The 18,307-nt window shown below is 41.9% G+C and overlaps 1 protein-coding gene across 1 annotated transcript in view; it reads left to right on the plus strand.

Moving 5' to 3' along the window:
- The first annotated feature begins 10,276 nt into the window (after positions 1 to 10,276).
- Positions 10,277 to 18,307, plus strand: part of MCM10 (minichromosome maintenance 10 replication initiation factor) — a 34,651-nt gene continuing 26,620 nt past the window's right edge. The window contains exons 1-5 of the mRNA XM_063101138.1: positions 10,277 to 10,455; positions 11,925 to 11,932; positions 15,680 to 16,009; positions 16,829 to 16,933; positions 17,080 to 17,217. Coding sequence (XP_062957208.1) covers positions 10,277 to 10,455; positions 11,925 to 11,932; positions 15,680 to 16,009; positions 16,829 to 16,933; positions 17,080 to 17,217 — 760 coding nt within the window. The remainder of the gene's footprint in view (positions 10,456 to 11,924; positions 11,933 to 15,679; positions 16,010 to 16,828; positions 16,934 to 17,079; positions 17,218 to 18,307) is intronic.

Consider the following 18,307-nt stretch of genomic DNA (forward strand, 5'->3'; position numbering starts at 1 on the left):
TTAAAAAATGGCAAACATGTCATTAGAGAATTGCAAATTAAAACACCAATTAGACACCACTACACACCTATTAGAATGGCTAAAATCCAAAACACTGACAACACCAAATGCTGGCAAGGATGCAGAGCAACAGGAGCTCTCATTCATTGCTGATGGGAATGTAAAATGGTGCAGCCTCTGTCGAATACAGTTTGGCAGTTTCTTACAAAAGTAAACATACTCTGACCATATGATCCAGCAGTCACACTCCTTGCTATTTACCCAAATGAGTTGAAAATTTAAGGCCACATGAAACATGCACATGAATGTGTATAGCAGCTGTATTTAAAACTGCCAAAACCATGATGTCCTGCAATAGGTGAGTGGATAAACACGCTTGTGGTGCATCCATGCAATGGAATGTTATTCAGTGATAAAAACCAATGAGCTAGCAGGCCATGAAAAAAACATGGAGAAACCTTAAATGCGTATTGGTTACTGAAAGAAGCCATTCAGAAAAGGCTATGTGCTAATGAGTCCAACTTTATGACACTCTGGAAAAGGCAAAAGTATGGTGATGGCATAAAGATCAGTGGTGGGCAGGAGGTGGGGGAGGGAAGGATGAATAGGTGGAGCACAGGAGATTTTTAGGCAGTGAAACCATTCTGGATGATAATAATGGATACATAATCCTATTTCAAAACCCATAGAACTGCACAACACAGAGTGAACCCTAGTGTAAACTATGGCCTGTAGTTAATAATAATGTATCATTGTTGGCTTATCAATGGTAACAAATGTCCCACACTAATATGTTAATAACAGGGGAACTGTATGTGTGGAAGGGGCTATGTGGGAACTCTCTGACCTTTCCATGCAATTTTTCTGTAATCTTAACGCAACACTGATCTAAAAAATAAAATCTACTATTTTTTCAAATTAAAAAAAAAAAAAAAAGACAGAACTATAAGATTATGTAATAGGAACCCACCTACAATTCATTGTGTGCATCAGAAAGTCAAGATTGTTATGAAGACTGGCTAACACTTCCACTTGACCCATAATGAAAGGGCTAACTTGGAATTGTTTTTAATGAAATATCAAATTTATTATGCCATCACTAATTCAGTGGTGGAAGCTGATATGACAGCTATCTGCAGCTTCTAACTGTAACAAGAATCAAGTGTACGGACCAATATATTCTCATGTTTTAATGGAACAACATAAGGTAATAAAATTGCTTTGCTATGAAAGGCAGATAAAAAAGTATAATTTCAGCATCTTCTCTGGCACCCTTTGACTTACACAGTTCATCATTTTAAAAATTATTGAAATAACAAATGTTCTCATCCTATGAAAATATTAGTCATCACTGGGTAATTTTTTTTTTCTAACCAAGTAATTGTAAACATGTGAAGTAGAATACAAAAAGTATTGATTCAGGGCCGGCCCGTGGCTCACTCAGGAGAGTGTGGTGCTGAGAACACCAAGGCCCCGGGTTCGGATCCCATATATGGATGGCCGGTTCGCTCACTGGCTGAGCGTGGTGCTCACAACACCAAGTCAAGGGTTAAGATCCCCTTACCGGTCATCTTTTAAAAATAAAAAAAAATAAAAAAAATAAAAAAAATAAAAAAAGTATTGATTCAGGTACTCTCAGTGAGTTGATAAATTTGTGTAGCAATTTTGTCCTTTAAATATATGGAGCTAGAATGAAAAATGCTGGCGAAGTTGTGGAGAAAAAGGAACTGTCATACACAGTTGCTGGGACTGCAAAATGGTGCAGCCTTTATGGAAAATGGCATGGAGGTTCCTCAAACAATTACAGATAGATCTACCACATGACCCAGCTCTTCCACTGCTGGGAATATACCCAGAGGAATGGAAATCATCATGCCCAAGGGATACTTGTACTTCAATGTTTATTACAGCACTATTTACAATAGCCAAGAGTTGGAACCAGCCCAAATGTACATCATCAGATGAGTGGATAAGGAAAGTGTGATGTATCTACACAATGGAATTCTATTCTGCTATAAAAAAGAATGAAATACTACCATTCGCAACAACATGGATGGACTCTTAGAGAAAGTTATATTAAGTGAAAAATGTCAGGCACAGGAAGAGAAATACCACATGTTCTCACTTATTTGTGGGAGCTAATCATAAATAAATATATAAACAAATAAATGGTGTGGGGAGAAGAAGACACAACAATCACAGCAATTCCTTGAACTATTAAGACAAGTGAACAGATATGATGTAGATGGGGGAGGGGAAAGAGGGGGAAAGAGGAACGGATAAAGGGACTCGAAAATCAACTACAATGTATATTGAGAAGTTAAAATAAAATAAATATATGGAGCTATAATTGGGGTCAGGAGGTTATTTCACAAATATAAAATATATATTGTAATATTGACCCAGCAAAACTGAGGAAGAAATGTGTTGAACCTTCTCATGGATTAATTAAAACCACTAACGCTAGACTTTTTTATTGGTATCCCTTTGCAAAACATCAGTTAAGGTAACTAGATGGAGGGTCTTACCCTGTTGTTTAAAGTGAGCTGTGGGTTGGTTGAAGAGCAAGAGACAACAAAGACAGCATTCTATTTGGGCAATAAAGACAATATTCTGTCATGAAAATTAAGGAGGTTGGGTTTTCCTCTTTCTCAGCAGGGCTGCTCACCTCTAAGTGGAGCATTGCCTCCGAGCAAGGATAATATTTTTCTCAGTACAGGGTCTTTGTCCAGTCAATTGTACACATTCGAGTTTGGGATAAGATTCTGGAAAGTTCTGCACCAGAGAGCATGGGAGATGTGAAGTCAGACACAGGATGTGGAAACCAGGCCACTGATTTTGCATAGCATTGCTTCCTGCTGGGCCTAAGGATGGGAGAATTGGTTTATTCATCTGGTGCAATAACCAGATAAACATAGTCAAAGATACTCTGCTTCTACAATCCCTACTTAGAGAAGAACTCAACTACATTCACTACACCAGCACCCCAAACCTACATTTGAAGCCCTGATATATGCCCCTGGCTTCAGTCACAAACCTAAAGAATAAACTGCTGAAATCCCCACACCACTGCCTCAGCCTGAACTAATCATCTCTGCCTCATCCCAAGCAAGCTCCTCCTTCAGACTTCTAATCTTGTTCTACGATTCTGCTGGTCTCCCAGGTATTGCCAACCTGGCCGTCATCCTGTCCTTTTCCTACCAAAGGTAACTTGCCCTTGGTCAGTTACCAGAGCAGGTAGGCTTTCCTCCATAACGTCTTCCTCATTTGTGCCCCTCCCTCAGTCCCACAGTCTGGGACTGTCACAAGCTGCTAACAAGCTTCTGTGCTAAATGTTGTAGCCTCTCTCCCAAGTGTGGGGACAGCCCAGCCTCCTCTCCAAACCCCCTTCACCCACCCCTCCATTCACCACCAAACAGCTGCTCCTTGGCCACCCCTTAGACTGAGGGATCCAACCTTGGATGGGCAATCAGAGGAAGAGGCCCAGGCAGGCCCTTGAAGCAGGCTCAGGGCTATTTGGGTGAAAAATCCCAAGGTTCCATGACATAGAGCTTTGGCTACAAGGGGTTGCTCAGGGTCCAGATGGGTATGTGTGCCCCACTGTGGGGAGTGGAGCAGCTGGAAGGGCTGGTCCAGGCTGCGTGCCCCCATACCCTGTAGGGGCTGAGGGCAGTTCTGCTTTCCCAGCCACACCAGCTGTCCCCACTCAGCTCCTGTCTTGGGCTCCTCTTCTTTCCCTCAGCTGCTTGTCCCTCAAATGCTTGTGCCCCTCGTGGTTCTGACCTTTTGCACCAGAAGTTCTTGATTTGGAGGAGTGTCTGTACATGAGCTTCGGGAAAACATGTAAATCCCCTGAATGTATTTGAGTGTATTTGTATGAGTGTGAATTTCTCTGAGAGGAAAAACAAGTCATTTTAGTTATATTCTCGAAGAGGTCTGTGATCACACCCCCACCCTCAGAAAAGGTTAAGAACCACTGCACTGTAGACTGTTTCAGATTTCACTTTATGTGTATGTTGATGACTCTCAAAGCTGTTTGTTGTGGGCCTCCATTTGTATTCTAACGAAAGTACAAATCTCTCCCTAGAACCCAGATCTGGAGATCAGGTTAGTTCCTGGGCCTTTCTTAAGCAGTATCTTTCATACTTCTCATTCTGAAATCGAAAACTAAATCTGGGCTGGTTGGTTAGCTCACTTGGGAGAGCATGTTGCTGGTAACATCAAGGTCAAGAGTTCAGACCCCATACTGGCCAGCTGCAAAAAACAAAAACAAAAAACACCCTAAATTTATCTTCTGTCCTAAATCTGTTCTGTTCTTCCTGGGTTCCCTACTTCAGTGCATTAGTGCATTGCCTCAAACACCACCCATTGCGTGAGTCAGAAATCTGTCATCCTAAACCTGTCTCCCCCTCCCCCTCCTTCTTTCTCCCTAATATCCCCACATTTGATGGGTCTTGAATCTACTCTTCTGACTCTTTCTCAAAATCATCACTACACTAATTCCAATAAGAATTGCTTGATTCCTCACTCAAGGAAGGTTTGAGGGCTTAGATTGGTACTGCTTCCTACTCCTTGCATAGAATTTGATGCAAAGAGGACCCGGAAAGTCAAAGGAAAGGAAAGAACTTCAGAATACTAATCGGAACTGGTCAAGGAATTTCTGCATATTGGCTAAGAGTAAATCTATGATGAACCTTCTATAACTAGCTGTAGTGATGCACTCAAATACATTTCTTTAATTTGATCACTATAGTTCTTCCATTACTGTGAATTTTTCAACACTAGCAGTTCTCAAAAGTGGTATTCCTGTTCCTAGATCAATATAGTAGCCTCAAATCATAGGGCTGAGCTCATAAATGGAGCATTAATACTCCAGTAGGACACAGGAAATAATGAATGTGGATGGCGTGAGGACCGTTTATTCTCCGGTTATCCTAAATCTGATTTTTATTGTTCTGAAAATGAAGGTAGACAGAGTGGATAGAGACACCATCTTCTATGAAATGTACTATTAGTGGGGACATGCAGTGCCTGAATAGTCTCTGTGAGGGACAAAAAGACTTTAAATGGTCAATCGGTCCATCAAAAACTCTTCTTTGAATTTTCTGAAATTATGTAGAAGCTAAATATGATTCTACATTTAGAAACTGTTTTCTTAGTATTATGTGCAAACACTATTTTGGAATGTAATTACAAAAAGAGGTCTGAATTTCACAGAAAAATATTCTGTTTAAAATATGGTCTCCTGGAGTAACATTTCTTTGCCAAGCCAGGCCAGAAGGTAAGGGGACTCCGGGTGCTGGGGATAGCCGCAGGACTTTCCCCATGTGGCACATGTGCTGCTCTAATATCTGCACCAGCAAAAATTGAAAATTGGAAAGTCTTGGGTACCTCAGAAGACCGCAACTACAAGAGGCAAGTGACCACTAGTACTATTTTGCTCCCATGTCTCTGCTGCTGGGAAGATATCTTACTTGAAAAGGAAAGTTTACAAAAATGAAGAGGATACTAAACATTTAAAGATCCAGAAGAGACTTCCGGTCAAGATGGCGGAATAGACGGTCCCTAGTGTCACTCTCTCCCACAAATCAACCAATTTAAACTATAAAAACATAACATCAAGTGCATACGGAACGGGGAGACGTCCAGTGGGGTAGGCAGAAGCTCTGTGGAGACCACATGCCCTGTGAGGCCGCCGTCGCACGATCCAGCAGGTAGGCTTCACAACTGCCACCCGGCTCCATTCCAAGCCCAGCCCAGTGCGCACAGAGTGGGGAGATGTCCAGCAGGGGAGGTGGAGGCTCTGCAGAAACCACACACCCTGTGGGGCCGCCACTGCGTGACCCAGCAGGTAGGCTTCACCACAGGCACCCGGCTCCATTCCCAGCCCGGCCTAGTGCACTCAGAGCAGGGAGACATCTGGCAGGGGAGGCGGGAACTCCACGGGGACCACACCGCTGCTGCGCGATCCAGCAGCCCAGCCCAATGTGTACGGAGCACAGAGATGTCCAGCAGGGGAGATAGAAGCTCCGTAGAGTCCACACACCCTGTGGGGGGTCCACCACCACGCGATCCAGCACCAGGTAGGCTTCGCCGCCACGTGCTCCATCCCAAGCCTGGCCTAGTGTGCATGGAGCAGGGAGACATCCAGCAGGGGAAGGGGAAGCTCCGCAGAGACCAGACGCTCTGCAGTGCCTCCACGCATCCCAGCAGCCTGGCCCAGAGCTCATGGTCTCTGTACCAAAAAAGAAAACTACAGGCCGATATCCTTGATGTATATAGATGCAAAAATCCTCACTAAAATACTAACAAACAGAATACAGCAACACATACATAAAATTATTCACCACGATCAAGTGGGGTTCATCCCAGGGATGCCAGGTTGGTTCAACATATGCAAATCAATAAATGCGATAGACCATATTAATAAAATCAAACACAAGGACCATATGATCATCTCTATAGATGCTGAAAAAGCAACTGATAAAATTCAACATTCATTCATGACAAAGACCCTCTATAAGTTAGGTATAGATGGAAAGTATCTCAACATAATTAAAGCCATATGTGATAAACCCACTACCAATATCATCCTGAATGGGGAAAAGCTGAAAGCTTTTCCTTTAAGAACAGGAACTAGACAAGGATGCCTACTCTCACCACTCCTATTCAACATAGTGTTGGAAGTACTAGCCAGAGCAATCAGAGAAGAGAAGGAAATAAAGGGCATCCAGACTGGAAAAGATGAAGTCAAACTGTCCCTGTTTGCAGATGACATGATCCTATATATCAAACAGCCTAAAGCCTCTACAAAAAAACTCTTGGAGTTTATAAAGGATTTCAGCACAGTAGCAGGATACAAAATCAACACACAAAAATCAGTAGCATTTCTATTCTCCAATAGTGAACATGCAGAAAGAGAAATCAAGAAAGCCTGCCCATTTACAATAGCCACCAAAAAAATAAAATACTTAGGAATTGAGTTAACCAAGGAGGTGAAAAATCTCTATCATGAGAACTACAAACCACTGCTGAGAGAAATTAGAGAGGATACAAGAAGATGGAAAGATATCCCATGCTCTTGGATTGGAAGAATCAACATAGTGAAAATGTCCATACTACCCAAAGTGATATACAAATTCAATGCAATCCCTATCAAAATTCCAATGACATTTTTCTCAGAAATGGAAAGAACTATCCAGACATTTATATGGAATTACAAAAGACCATGCATAGCCAAAGCAAGGCTGAGAAAAAAAAATAAAGCCGGAGGCATGACACTACCTGACTTTAAGCTATAATAACCAAAACAGTATGGTACTGGCATAAAAACAGAAACACTGATCAATGGAATAGAATAGAGAATCCAGAAATCAACCCACACACCTACAGCCATCTGATCTTTGACAAAGGCACCAAGCCTATACACTGGGGAAGAGACTGCCTCTTTAGCAAATGGTGCTGGGAGAACTGCATATCAATATGCAGGAGAATGAAACTAGACCCATACCTTTCACCATACACTAAAGTCAACTCAAAATGGATTAAAGAATTAAATATACACCCTGAAACAATATAACTTCTTAAAGAAAACATAGGAGAAACACTTCAGGAAATAGGACTGGACAAAGACTTCATGAATACGACCCCAAAAGCACGGGCAACCAAAGGAAAAGTAAACAAATGGGATTATATCAAACTAAAGAGCTTCTGCACAGCAAAAGAAACAATTAACAGAGTTAAAAGACAAACAACAGAGTGGGAGAAAATATTTGCAAAATATACATCTGACGAAGGATTAATATCCAGAATATACAAGGAACTCAAACAATTTTACAAGAAAAAAACAAGCAACCCAATTAAAAAATGGGCAAAAGAGCTAAGTAAGCATTTCTCTAAGGAAGATATACAAATGGCCAACAGACATATGAAAAAATGCTCAACATCACTCAGCATCTGGGAAATGCAAATCAAAACTACACTGAGATACCATCTCACCCCAGTTAGGATGGCTAAAATCCAAAAGACTCTGAACGATAAATGCTGGCGAGGTTGCGGAGAAAAAGGAACTCTCATACATTGTTGGTGGGACTGCAAAATGGTGCAGCCTCTATGGAAAATGGTATGGAGGTTCCTCAAACAATTGCAGATAGATCTACCATATGACCCAGCTATCCCACTGCTGGGAATATACCCAGAGGAATGGAAATCATCAAGTCGAAGGTATACCTGTTCCCCAATGTTCATCGCAGCACTCTTTACAATAGCCAAGAGTTGGAACCAGCCCAAATGTCCATCATCAGATGAGTGGATACGGAAAATGTGGTACATCTACACAATGGAATACTACTCAGCTATAAAAACGAATGAAATACTGCCATTTGCAATGCCATGGATGGACCTAGAGAGAATTAAATTAAGTGAAACAAGTCAGGCACAGAAAGAGAAATACCACATGTTCTCACTTATTGGTGGGAGATAAAAATAAATAAATTCACACACACACACACACACACACACACACACACACACACACACACACACACACACACACACACAGAAAAAAAACGGGCGGGGGAGAAGAAGACATAACAATTACAATTCCTTGAAGTTGACACGACAAGCGAACAGAAAGGACATTGTTGGGTGGGAGGGGGGAGAGGGATGAGAGAGGGAAGTTTCAGTAATGGGCCACAATAACCAACCACATTGTATATCGACAAAATAAAATTTTTTTAAAAAAAAGGAAAAAAAGAAAAAATAAGTAAATAAATAAAAATGAAGAGAAAATGAGTTCACAGAAAATAAATAAATAAATAAAGAAAGAAAGAAAGAAAGAAAGAAAGAAAGAAAGAAAGAAAGAAAGAAAGAAAGAAAGAAAGAAAGAAAGATCCAGAGGAGGAGAGAGAGAATCTGTGGGTTCCAGAATTTTCTAAGCTCCTTAAAGAGGACAAAATGTAAAAACGACCTTTTTGTAACATTCTCCTTCCTCAGGAAAAGGGAAGAAATAAATTTTAAATTGCAAAATAAATAAATAAATAATAAAATAAAATATGGTCTCCTGAAAAGTTATTCTTAGCTCTGGCATCAATCACAATTCTCAAAATTTACGGACTGTGAATTATTCTGGCAACTCCGATGTCATCTAGCCTTTCCCTCATTTTCCAAGTGATGAAGCAGAAACCCAAAGAGATAAGTTACTTCCCCAAGGTCAGACAGTAAAAGAGAACCTGATTTGTTTATTTTTGAGTCCAGTCATATCAACTGGACACAAGGCTGGCAAAACTAAGTGGAGTAATCAATCAAGCAGCTTGTTCAGACTTCTGTAGGATCTCTTCGACCACAGGAAATCTGTGAGGGCCGCGGTAGCGTTTGAAATGTGCTGCGCGGGTTAAGTGTAAATGTCCGGGTTTCTCTGCGTCAATCAATGATGTTACCCTGCACCTCATGGAATGAGAAAATGAGATGCAGAAGGATTAGATCACACAGTCCTGCAAAGTGAATTCAAGAAATTGAGTTCGGACCGCGAGTAAAGTACTGTACGGGAAGGCTCACATTTCCTGGCGTTGGGGGGCGCCAGATACTCTACTTTTCCTAAAGGAGCCTGCGGCTTCACTGACCGGCAGTTCCCCTGCCCCATCAAAGATGGCGCCGGATGACTTAAGCCAATCAGAACGCTTGTGCAGGTCCGTGTTTCGCTCTCCCTCCCGGTCGTCTCCGCTGAGAGTTCTGACGTAGCCAATCAGTGCAGCCCCACAGAGACGTGCGTCTGACGTCAGATGCAGGGGGTGGAGTCCAGTTGGAATTTTGGCGGGTTCGGCAGTAGACGGGGAAGAGGTGCGGGCGCCGGGTAAGAAGCGCGGTTTCTGGGCGCGCGGGTGACTCTCGGGCAGCGGGGACCGTCTCGCGCGTCTGTGTGAGGGTGTGGAAAAGGCAGAGGCTCGAGTGGGAGAGACCCGGGATCGCGGGGCCGGCGCGGAGCTATGGGGAAGGCGCGGGGGCTGGGGATTGCGAGGCCATCTACTTAAGGAGCCAGTTTTTTTTTTTTTTTAAAGTAACCTTTTCAAATGCTTACCAAGCGCATGCCGTCTGGACTTTAATTCATTCATTCACTTTATTGATCACTTGTTAGTAACTATCGAATGGGCCCCATGCGCAGGGCTCCAAACACGTTGTCTCTGCCCCAACGCGGCTTACAGTCCAAAGGGATAACAGATAAGCAAGTACACGAGACTGGATGATGTGCACTAAAGTACCGACAGGGTGGGGTGGGAGGATGCGGAAGGGGGCCTACTCAGATAGGGTGGTCTGGAGAGGCTTAGAAAAATGGATACAGCAGAGACTGAAGGATGAAGTAGCAGCTGGGGGAGAGCTTTCAGACAGCCTCAGGCCTGAAAGCAGCTCGCATGTTCAGGCTGGCGAAAGCAGCTTGTCTGGCCGGAGCATAGTTTGGAGGTGGGTAGAGTTGGGTGGGGCAGACACGTAGAAATGAGGAGGTAGAAGCAGGCAAGAGAGAGTATCCATTGCCTCGCAGGCTTTGTAAATTTTGTCCTAAGGGCAATGGAGAATCATTAAAGAATTTCTGTTAAGGGAATACTACAATGTGGTTTATGTTCCTAAAAGATTACTAAGGAGGGGCCGGCCCCGTGACTCACTTGGGAGAGTGTGGTGCTGACACCAAGGCCATGGGTTCGGATCCCTATATAGGGATGGCCGGTTAGCTCACTTGAGAGAGCGTTGTGCAGACAACACCAAGTCAAGGGTTAAGATCTCCTTACCAGTCATCTTTAAAAAAAAAAAAAAAAAAAAAAAAAGATTGCTAAGGAAAGGAAAGATTACTGTGCCCATCGTGTGGAGAATAGATTGCAGGGGGAACAAAGAGACCAATACAGCAGACTAACACAGCTATCCAAGCAAAAGATTGATGGTGGCTTGGACTGGGCTTTTGACAATGAAGTTGGAGAGAAATGGACGACTTGAGCAATATTTTGATGATAGAACCTATAGTATTTGTAGGATGGCCCTGAATGTGAGGGAGAGTGTGCAGGTTTGTCTTGGGGTTCGGGAGAGCTGGTCATAGAAATGAACAAGGCAGTTTGCTCTTAACCATCAAGAAGCTTATAATCCAGCACATTCCCCAGTAGATAATACAGTGTGGGGTATATGACGGAGTCCATGGAAATGTTTGCTGACTAACTAAAAAGAAAGTATAAGTAATACCTTGACATTGGGCTTGCCAAAGTCAAGTAGATTATAAAACACATGTAAATTAAATAAGAGCCTAGAAAATTTTACACTTTTTTACCTGGAGTTTTAAAAGTCATTTTAAATGAAGAAAGGAAAGTGCACAGAATGATACGACTTCTTAATTAGCTACACTAACTACTCTGTGTTTTGCTAGCCAGTATTGAATCAAGATCCTGATGTGACTAAGTCTGGAAGTAAGTAGAATCACACACTAAGCTGCTGTGGATAATGGACACGTCAGGTGTATTAAAAGTAAGGTGGATAATAGGTCGAATATTTAGACTAGACTCAGTAATTCCTTTTCACAATTTGTCTCATCTGTGTAAACTGGTATCATACAAACTATTCTGCACCTCACCTGAGTTTACATAACCATAGTTTGAAGACAAGTAAAAGAGGACTGCTTACAAACTAGGAGGGAGATGGTGTTGGCAGTCGGGGGAGAGGAGGTGAGAAATGGTCAGATTCTGGATGAATTTTGAGGTTAGAGCCCATAGGATTTGTGGGATTCTAGATTTGTTGGATATGCATCATGAGAGAAAGAGAAGAATCGAGGATGACTTTTCTGATGTTGATTTCACACAGCTAAGATTCTCCATTACTCATCTCCTGGCATTACTCATCCTGGGCGCCTGATCCTCCTTCGAAGTTTCCTGACACAGCTGTTCTCTTGACAGCATGGATGGTAAGTCCTGGCAGTTTTCTCAATTTCTCTGTTTCAAGGAAAACTACCTTTTTATCCACGGACTTGTTATTTATTCTACTTGCAAAATAGTGAAAATAGCTCTCCACTCTCAGGTATTGTCCAGTGGTTCAAAAGAGATCTCACTGCAGTCAATGAATGTTATTTGTTATAATCAGGTGAGATTACTCCTCCCAATAGCAGGGATTGTCTTTCATAATAATACTAGCTGGCAGGTGCTTACAGTGTGCCAAACGCTGCTCTAAGATTCTTATGTATATTAACTGATTTAATCTTCACAGCAACCATACTTTATAGACAGGAAAGTGTAATAATTTATCACAGGTCGAGCTGTCATAGCAGGGATTTGAACCAGGTAGTCTGAGTTCAGAGTTCACGTTTGATATTGAAATCTGTTCAAGTGGTTTTAGTCAAGTTCAGACTTAAATTCTTATAATCTTTTCTAATTTTGTTCATTTTAGAGGGGTGGATGTACAAAATATTTACTTAGTAAAGAGACGTTGCTCTAATCAGCAGAGCTTAGACTGGAGCAGCACATAAATGACTGTGCTGACTGTGAAGAGACCCTGACCAATAAAATGCATTATTTTTGTGGTTGCACAATTGAGCTCATTGTCTGAAACTGGATTGAAAATTTAAAAATTCAAGTTTATTACACTTTGCCTTTTGGAAAAAAAGAAAGTAAAAACAAATGTTGAAATTCATCACACTGTGATATACATGAAATTTGTTGCCCTGTGATGTAATGATAGTTTCCTGTTTCCTGAAACCACCAAATTGCCTACAGGGCACTTTGTGTAATACAAAGTATAACTTTTTGCTATAAGATGGAGGTGGAAAAAGGCAAAAACAGGATGTGTGTTCTGTAAGAAATCAGTGTCTAGGAAGATCTCGTTTGGTTGACATGGCTTCACAATTTGGCCAGTATAGAAGAAATCAAAAAGTCTGTTGGTATTAGGGATACTCTGCTGAAAAATGTTACTGCTTACATTTTTGTAGAGGGAGCAAAATAATAAAAAATAAAAAAGTGAGAAAAATCAGGTAGTCGGTAAGATGGGAGACACTAGAATAACTTTGCATGCTGATAGGAATGCTTCAGAAGAAAGGGAAAAATTGGTGATGTGGGAGACAGAGAAGTGGAAATTGTAGAATGAGGTCCTTGAGAAGTTGAGAGGAATGGGATCCAGTGTATAAATGGGAGGATTGGCTATAAACAGGACTAGACACCTCATTCATTGTCATAAGAGGGAAATGTTCAGATTTGAGAGTGAAAGATGGGGATTGCTTCTGTCTTTTTCTGTAAAAACATAAGGCAAGATCATCAGCTAAGAGTAAAGAGGGATGCAAGGACATACGAGGTTTGAGGAGAGACAGTGTGAAGTAGTTAGAGCATGGGAAAACAAATACATTGGGAAAGGTGGCGGGTTTTGAAGCAGAATCAAATGCCTATTTGTCACTGGTGTGCATAAATTTAAAGTTAGACCAATCAGCATGGTAGCATGTCTTTCTCTAGTAACATTCACCAGGTGGCAGTTTGTTGGATTTAATCAGGGTTAATATTTTTTCAAGGAACATGGGAGTGTGGGAGAGAAGCAGGGGAGTTAAGAGTCTTTAGAAGGCAGCGATTATGGTGATGGACATGGATCCAAAAGGAGGACTGAAAACATTGTGGAAAGCTCAGTGGACTGGACATCTTAATATAAAGTTGAACAAGTGCCGGGTGAGATACTAGAGTGAGTGGGCTGGAAGGATAGGAGGTGGGGATCATGGTGAGCACTTGACATCAAGATCTCAGGTTGATTGTGCCTTTGCTGTGATGACAAGGAATGACTTTGGGAGTGGGTGGCTAAGATGGGGTGGAGGACAAGATCTCTGAAGGGAGAGAGATCAAGAAGCTGAGAGACCAAGACATTGGCTGGATCATCCTTTTGGATTTTGAAGTTCCCCAGAATGGTGACAGCAGTAGAGATGGAGAGGAAGACCACGGAGATCAGTAGGTGACAGCAACCATGAGAAGTTCTTGATGACAGAATCTGGTGTCGTGAACTTCAGAGGATCTGTGGTTTTGCAGAAGGGTGGATGATTCCAAAGTGATAGTGAGGCCGGCCCGTGGCTCACTCGGTAGAGTGCAGTGCTGATAACACCAAGGCCACGGGTTTGGATCCTATATAGGGATGGTCGGTTTGCTCACTGGCTGAGCATGGTGCTGACAACACCAAGCCAAGGGTTGAGATCCCTTTACCGGTCATCTTTTAAAAAAAAAAAACAAAGTGATAGTGATAAGCAGAGAGATATCAGGACCCTGCAATTGATCAACAAATATTTATCGAACGCCTAATACGTGCCGAACACTATTCTAGACTTTGTGGTGTACGCTGTGAATGATTAAACAACTCTCACTCAAGAGGGTTGTAGGGACAGCTAGATTTCTGTTATAAGAGCCACTGAGGATAATAGGGAATCTTGCTGGTAGTAGATTCTGGGTTCCAGAGAGTGAATCCCAGGGGTTTGGGAACAAGGAACAGGAAGATTGAGTCTGCATAATATGGGGAAGACAGATGATTTTGGGTGGTGACCAAGGTAAACAGGGATGCAAGGCTTCATGGGATTAACCCTGGCACTCTCGTGAAAGAAGGGGTTTCAAGGTGAAGTGTATGGGCCGCAAGGCAGCATTTTCCACCTGTGGCTCCCAATGGTGTGGCCAAGGCCTCTTCCAGGGGTGTGCTCTCTTCGGCAGCTGGGAACGAGAGATGGTGCAGACCTCTTTGCTTCCTTGCAGGGGTTGGCAGTCTGACCTAGAGCACAGGGAGCTGGGATTGCCTCTCCTGTCTTCCTGCACACTGCAGTCTTGGAGTCTTTGTTGACTTAGTGATTCAAACTAATCATTACACAACATCTGACTAAGTGTTAGGCCCGGTCAGCAGATTCCAGGCCTTACGTTTGACTGCTCGTTCTTTTCCTTCTGTGGGGGAATGTAGAGTGGTGGAAAGAACATTGGTTTGCTGATCTAGAGACCTTACTAACCTAGCCTCCTGCACAGGTCTGAACAAACCCTTACCCTCTCGGGCTCCAGCTCTTATCTTTCAAATGAGAGGAGTGGGTCAAATACTCTTAACATTTTTTTTTTTTTTTTAAAGATGACCGGTAAGGGGATCTTAACCCTTGACTTGGTGTTGTCAGCACCACGCTCTCCCAAGTGAGCTAACCAGCCATCCTGATATAGGGATCTGAACCCATGGCCTTGGTGTTATCAGCACCACACTCTCCCGAGTGAGCCACAGACCAGCCCCAAATTCTTTGTACATTTCTATATTTAAAAAGAAATTCTCAAACTGTTAAAAAGCAAGGGAATATATACATCTGAGGCCTAAATCTGTGTTTAGGGTGTTTTTCAATTATTCCATCATTGGTTGAATTTCATGGAAGTTGGTATGCAGGAAGCTGTCTTACTAGCTGAAGTAGCAAGGGCGAAAACATCTAGCCAGTGCCTGGCCCACTCTAGTCACTTAGCAGATATTGACCCTTTCTTCCTTAGCCCAGGGCCCTCTAAGCAGCACCTGGGGACAGGAAATAGAGAGATGGAACAACAAATACACTGGGTAAAATGGTGAGTCTGTATAATCATTTTAAGTGCCCTGTTCATGTTGAATGTTCAAATTAACTGTGCTTGTCCTTAGCAGTTTTTCTCAGGTAGGCTTAGTTTCTGTCCTTTGTCCTCTTTTCCCCCAGGCGAGGAAGATGATTTGTCTCTGCTGACCGCACTGCTGGAGGAGAACGAGTCAGCCTTGGACTGTAATTCAGAAGAGAGACACTCCTTGACCCCAGAAGGTGGCGAGCCGGATGCATTTGATGAGCTTTTTGATGCTGATGGGGACGGTGAATCTTACACAGAGGAGGCTGATGATGGAGAAGTGGGAAAGACAGAAGATCAAAAGGAAAATTTGGATGCTCTCTTTGGAGATATGGAGGACTTAACAGATGAAGAAGTTCCTACGTTTCAGTCAGCTGAAAATGGGACCCCTGCCCCCAGTCAAGCAAAAACAAATCAAGAGTTGCAAGGTGCCCTAACTACTTGCCTTCTCTAATTTCATTGTGATAAACTAGATGAAGACCACCAGTGTGGCAGTTTTCATCAAAATAGTTGCTGATTCAAAGGTGGAGATAAATGACTTTGTGTAAAAAAAAAAAGTCGTATGAGTTGGTAGATGAAATATTTAAATCTGGCATTTCAGCATCCACAGGCCTCCTTACATTAGTCAGCCAGCTATAACTGATCCTCCACAAAATGGCGCTAATACTTTTCATGCTTCTTACAGAGTAATATTGCTTTGGGATTTATGTGCATGTGGAGCCAGGGTCAAGGCTACAAAGCTACCATACAGTCTCCTCGAGCAGGACCGAAGCTTTGACACATGCTCTTTTCTTGTGTCTGGCATCTTCTGTTATATATTTTTAAGTTATAATAAAATTCCGTAGTTGACAGTATCTTCTAATATAGGAGCCAGCATTTCTTATTATTTTATTATTTATTTTATTTAGTATTATTCTATTAGAGTTATTTCCATTTATTAGATAAATATAATCATTTCTTGACTCCTAAAAACTTGTTAGCTGTGCACATGTATCTGTGATATCTGTCAGTAGTACAAATTTTTAACTAGCTTCGACATTAGTGGCTTGATCACTGGAAATAAAATATTTCTCTAAGGGACCTCTTTGAAGTACAAAAGTTAATTGTGAACTTTAGGTATGTGATTATATTGTGGGTCTCAAAGTTTTGGGGTGGGGAGTGGACAACAAAAATATTGCCAACATTTTTGTTCTGTATAACATTTTCCCCAACCTGGTTTTTTAAATCAATATATTTTTCTTTCCTAGATGAATTAAGAAAATTACAAGAGCAAATGAAGTCCTTACAAGAGCAGTTAAAAATAGTGACGATTAAACAGACTGCAAGTCCAGCCCTTCTGCATAAGTCGCCTGGTAATGAGATTGTAATTCTGGTATTAGTATGCATTTCTTTTATTAAGAAATTATAACATTGCTTCTGCATCCAGCTCTAGGCAAAACAGCCTTTGAGCCCCTTTCTAAATTGGCTTTACTAACTTCTTTGACTTTTAATCAAGTAGATAAGTCTCCACGGCCCCCTCTTAAGGAGAAGAAAGTTCAGAGAACTCAGGAGTCGTCGTGCTTTTCTGCAGAGCTTGATGTTCCTGCCTTACCAAGGACTAAGCGGGTGGCCCGGACACCAAAGGCTTCACCTGCAGGTGTGGTACTTGAGGCCTCACTTCTTTGGCTCTGTTTAAAATACATCTTGGTGCTGTCATGCATGTGTGCATGTATTGTATTTTGGTCTGTCTTATTTCTCCATTGAGAAGAGTAAGTTTCTTGTGAATGGGAGTCGTATAATATATTTTGTGCTCTTCTCCTATGTCTCAAAGTGCTTAGAAAATCCAGTACAGAGCAGGCATTTCCTAAGTACTTAACAGGTTGAGTTTTTAACTCTATAGTCTTAGAGTTTTACTTGGCCCGTAGTAAGTATAACCACTGGATTGAGTTCTTGTGCTGGAAATCTGGCAATTTAAATCTTCAGGCTTGTGAGATTAAGGCACATATTCCCTTTTAAAGTGGTCAAGTTTTGTTTGAAGCTGGATTGTGTTAAACCAAAGTGTTCGTTCTTTAGAAAAGACTTATTTGCCAGGAGTATAAAATGGTACTCAAATAAAATCCTATTTCAGCACACATGTATATACACACAAAACAAAAATGAAAAGGATTGATGAGCCCCATGTATTGGTTTTGTTGTATTGCCTTTGTTGGCCCAAAGTGATTATTCTTTGGAAGACCTAAAACAAAATGGTCCGGAGATAACATAGCTTAGAGGAAGTAGGATTTTCTTGGCCACATGTGTTCAAAAAGGTCCTTTTCGATCAATAGCTGTGGCCTATGACATAGTAGTAAAGAAAAGCCACAGCCTCTGAATGTTCATATTACTTTGACAACAAATTCTATATTCAGCGTATCCATTTATGAATAGTGTCCATCCCCTTAACCTTTGGCATTACTGAGGTGTTTCATTAGGCAGTGTCCAAAGTTTGGTTTTGAGGGGGTGGGGCATGGGCATGGTTTCTAGGTTCTAAAGTTCCAGGGTTGTCCTGGCCCCTAGCTTGGGAGCAGGGATACAACGTCCCTTTCAGGGTATATAGCACAGTCTTACATAAGAGAGAGTGATGTTTTGTTAAGGAAAATACCTAAGCTTTCTGATCTTCAGGAGCATCATCAAACACTCTAAAATATGAAAAGTAACCACATCTAGGATATTTAATGCAAACAGTAGTCAGTAGAATGTCCTGGTCC

This window comes from Cynocephalus volans, chromosome 6 (assembly GCF_027409185.1).
Source record: "Cynocephalus volans isolate mCynVol1 chromosome 6, mCynVol1.pri, whole genome shotgun sequence".
Taxonomy (NCBI): Eukaryota; Metazoa; Chordata; class Mammalia; order Dermoptera; family Cynocephalidae; genus Cynocephalus; species Cynocephalus volans.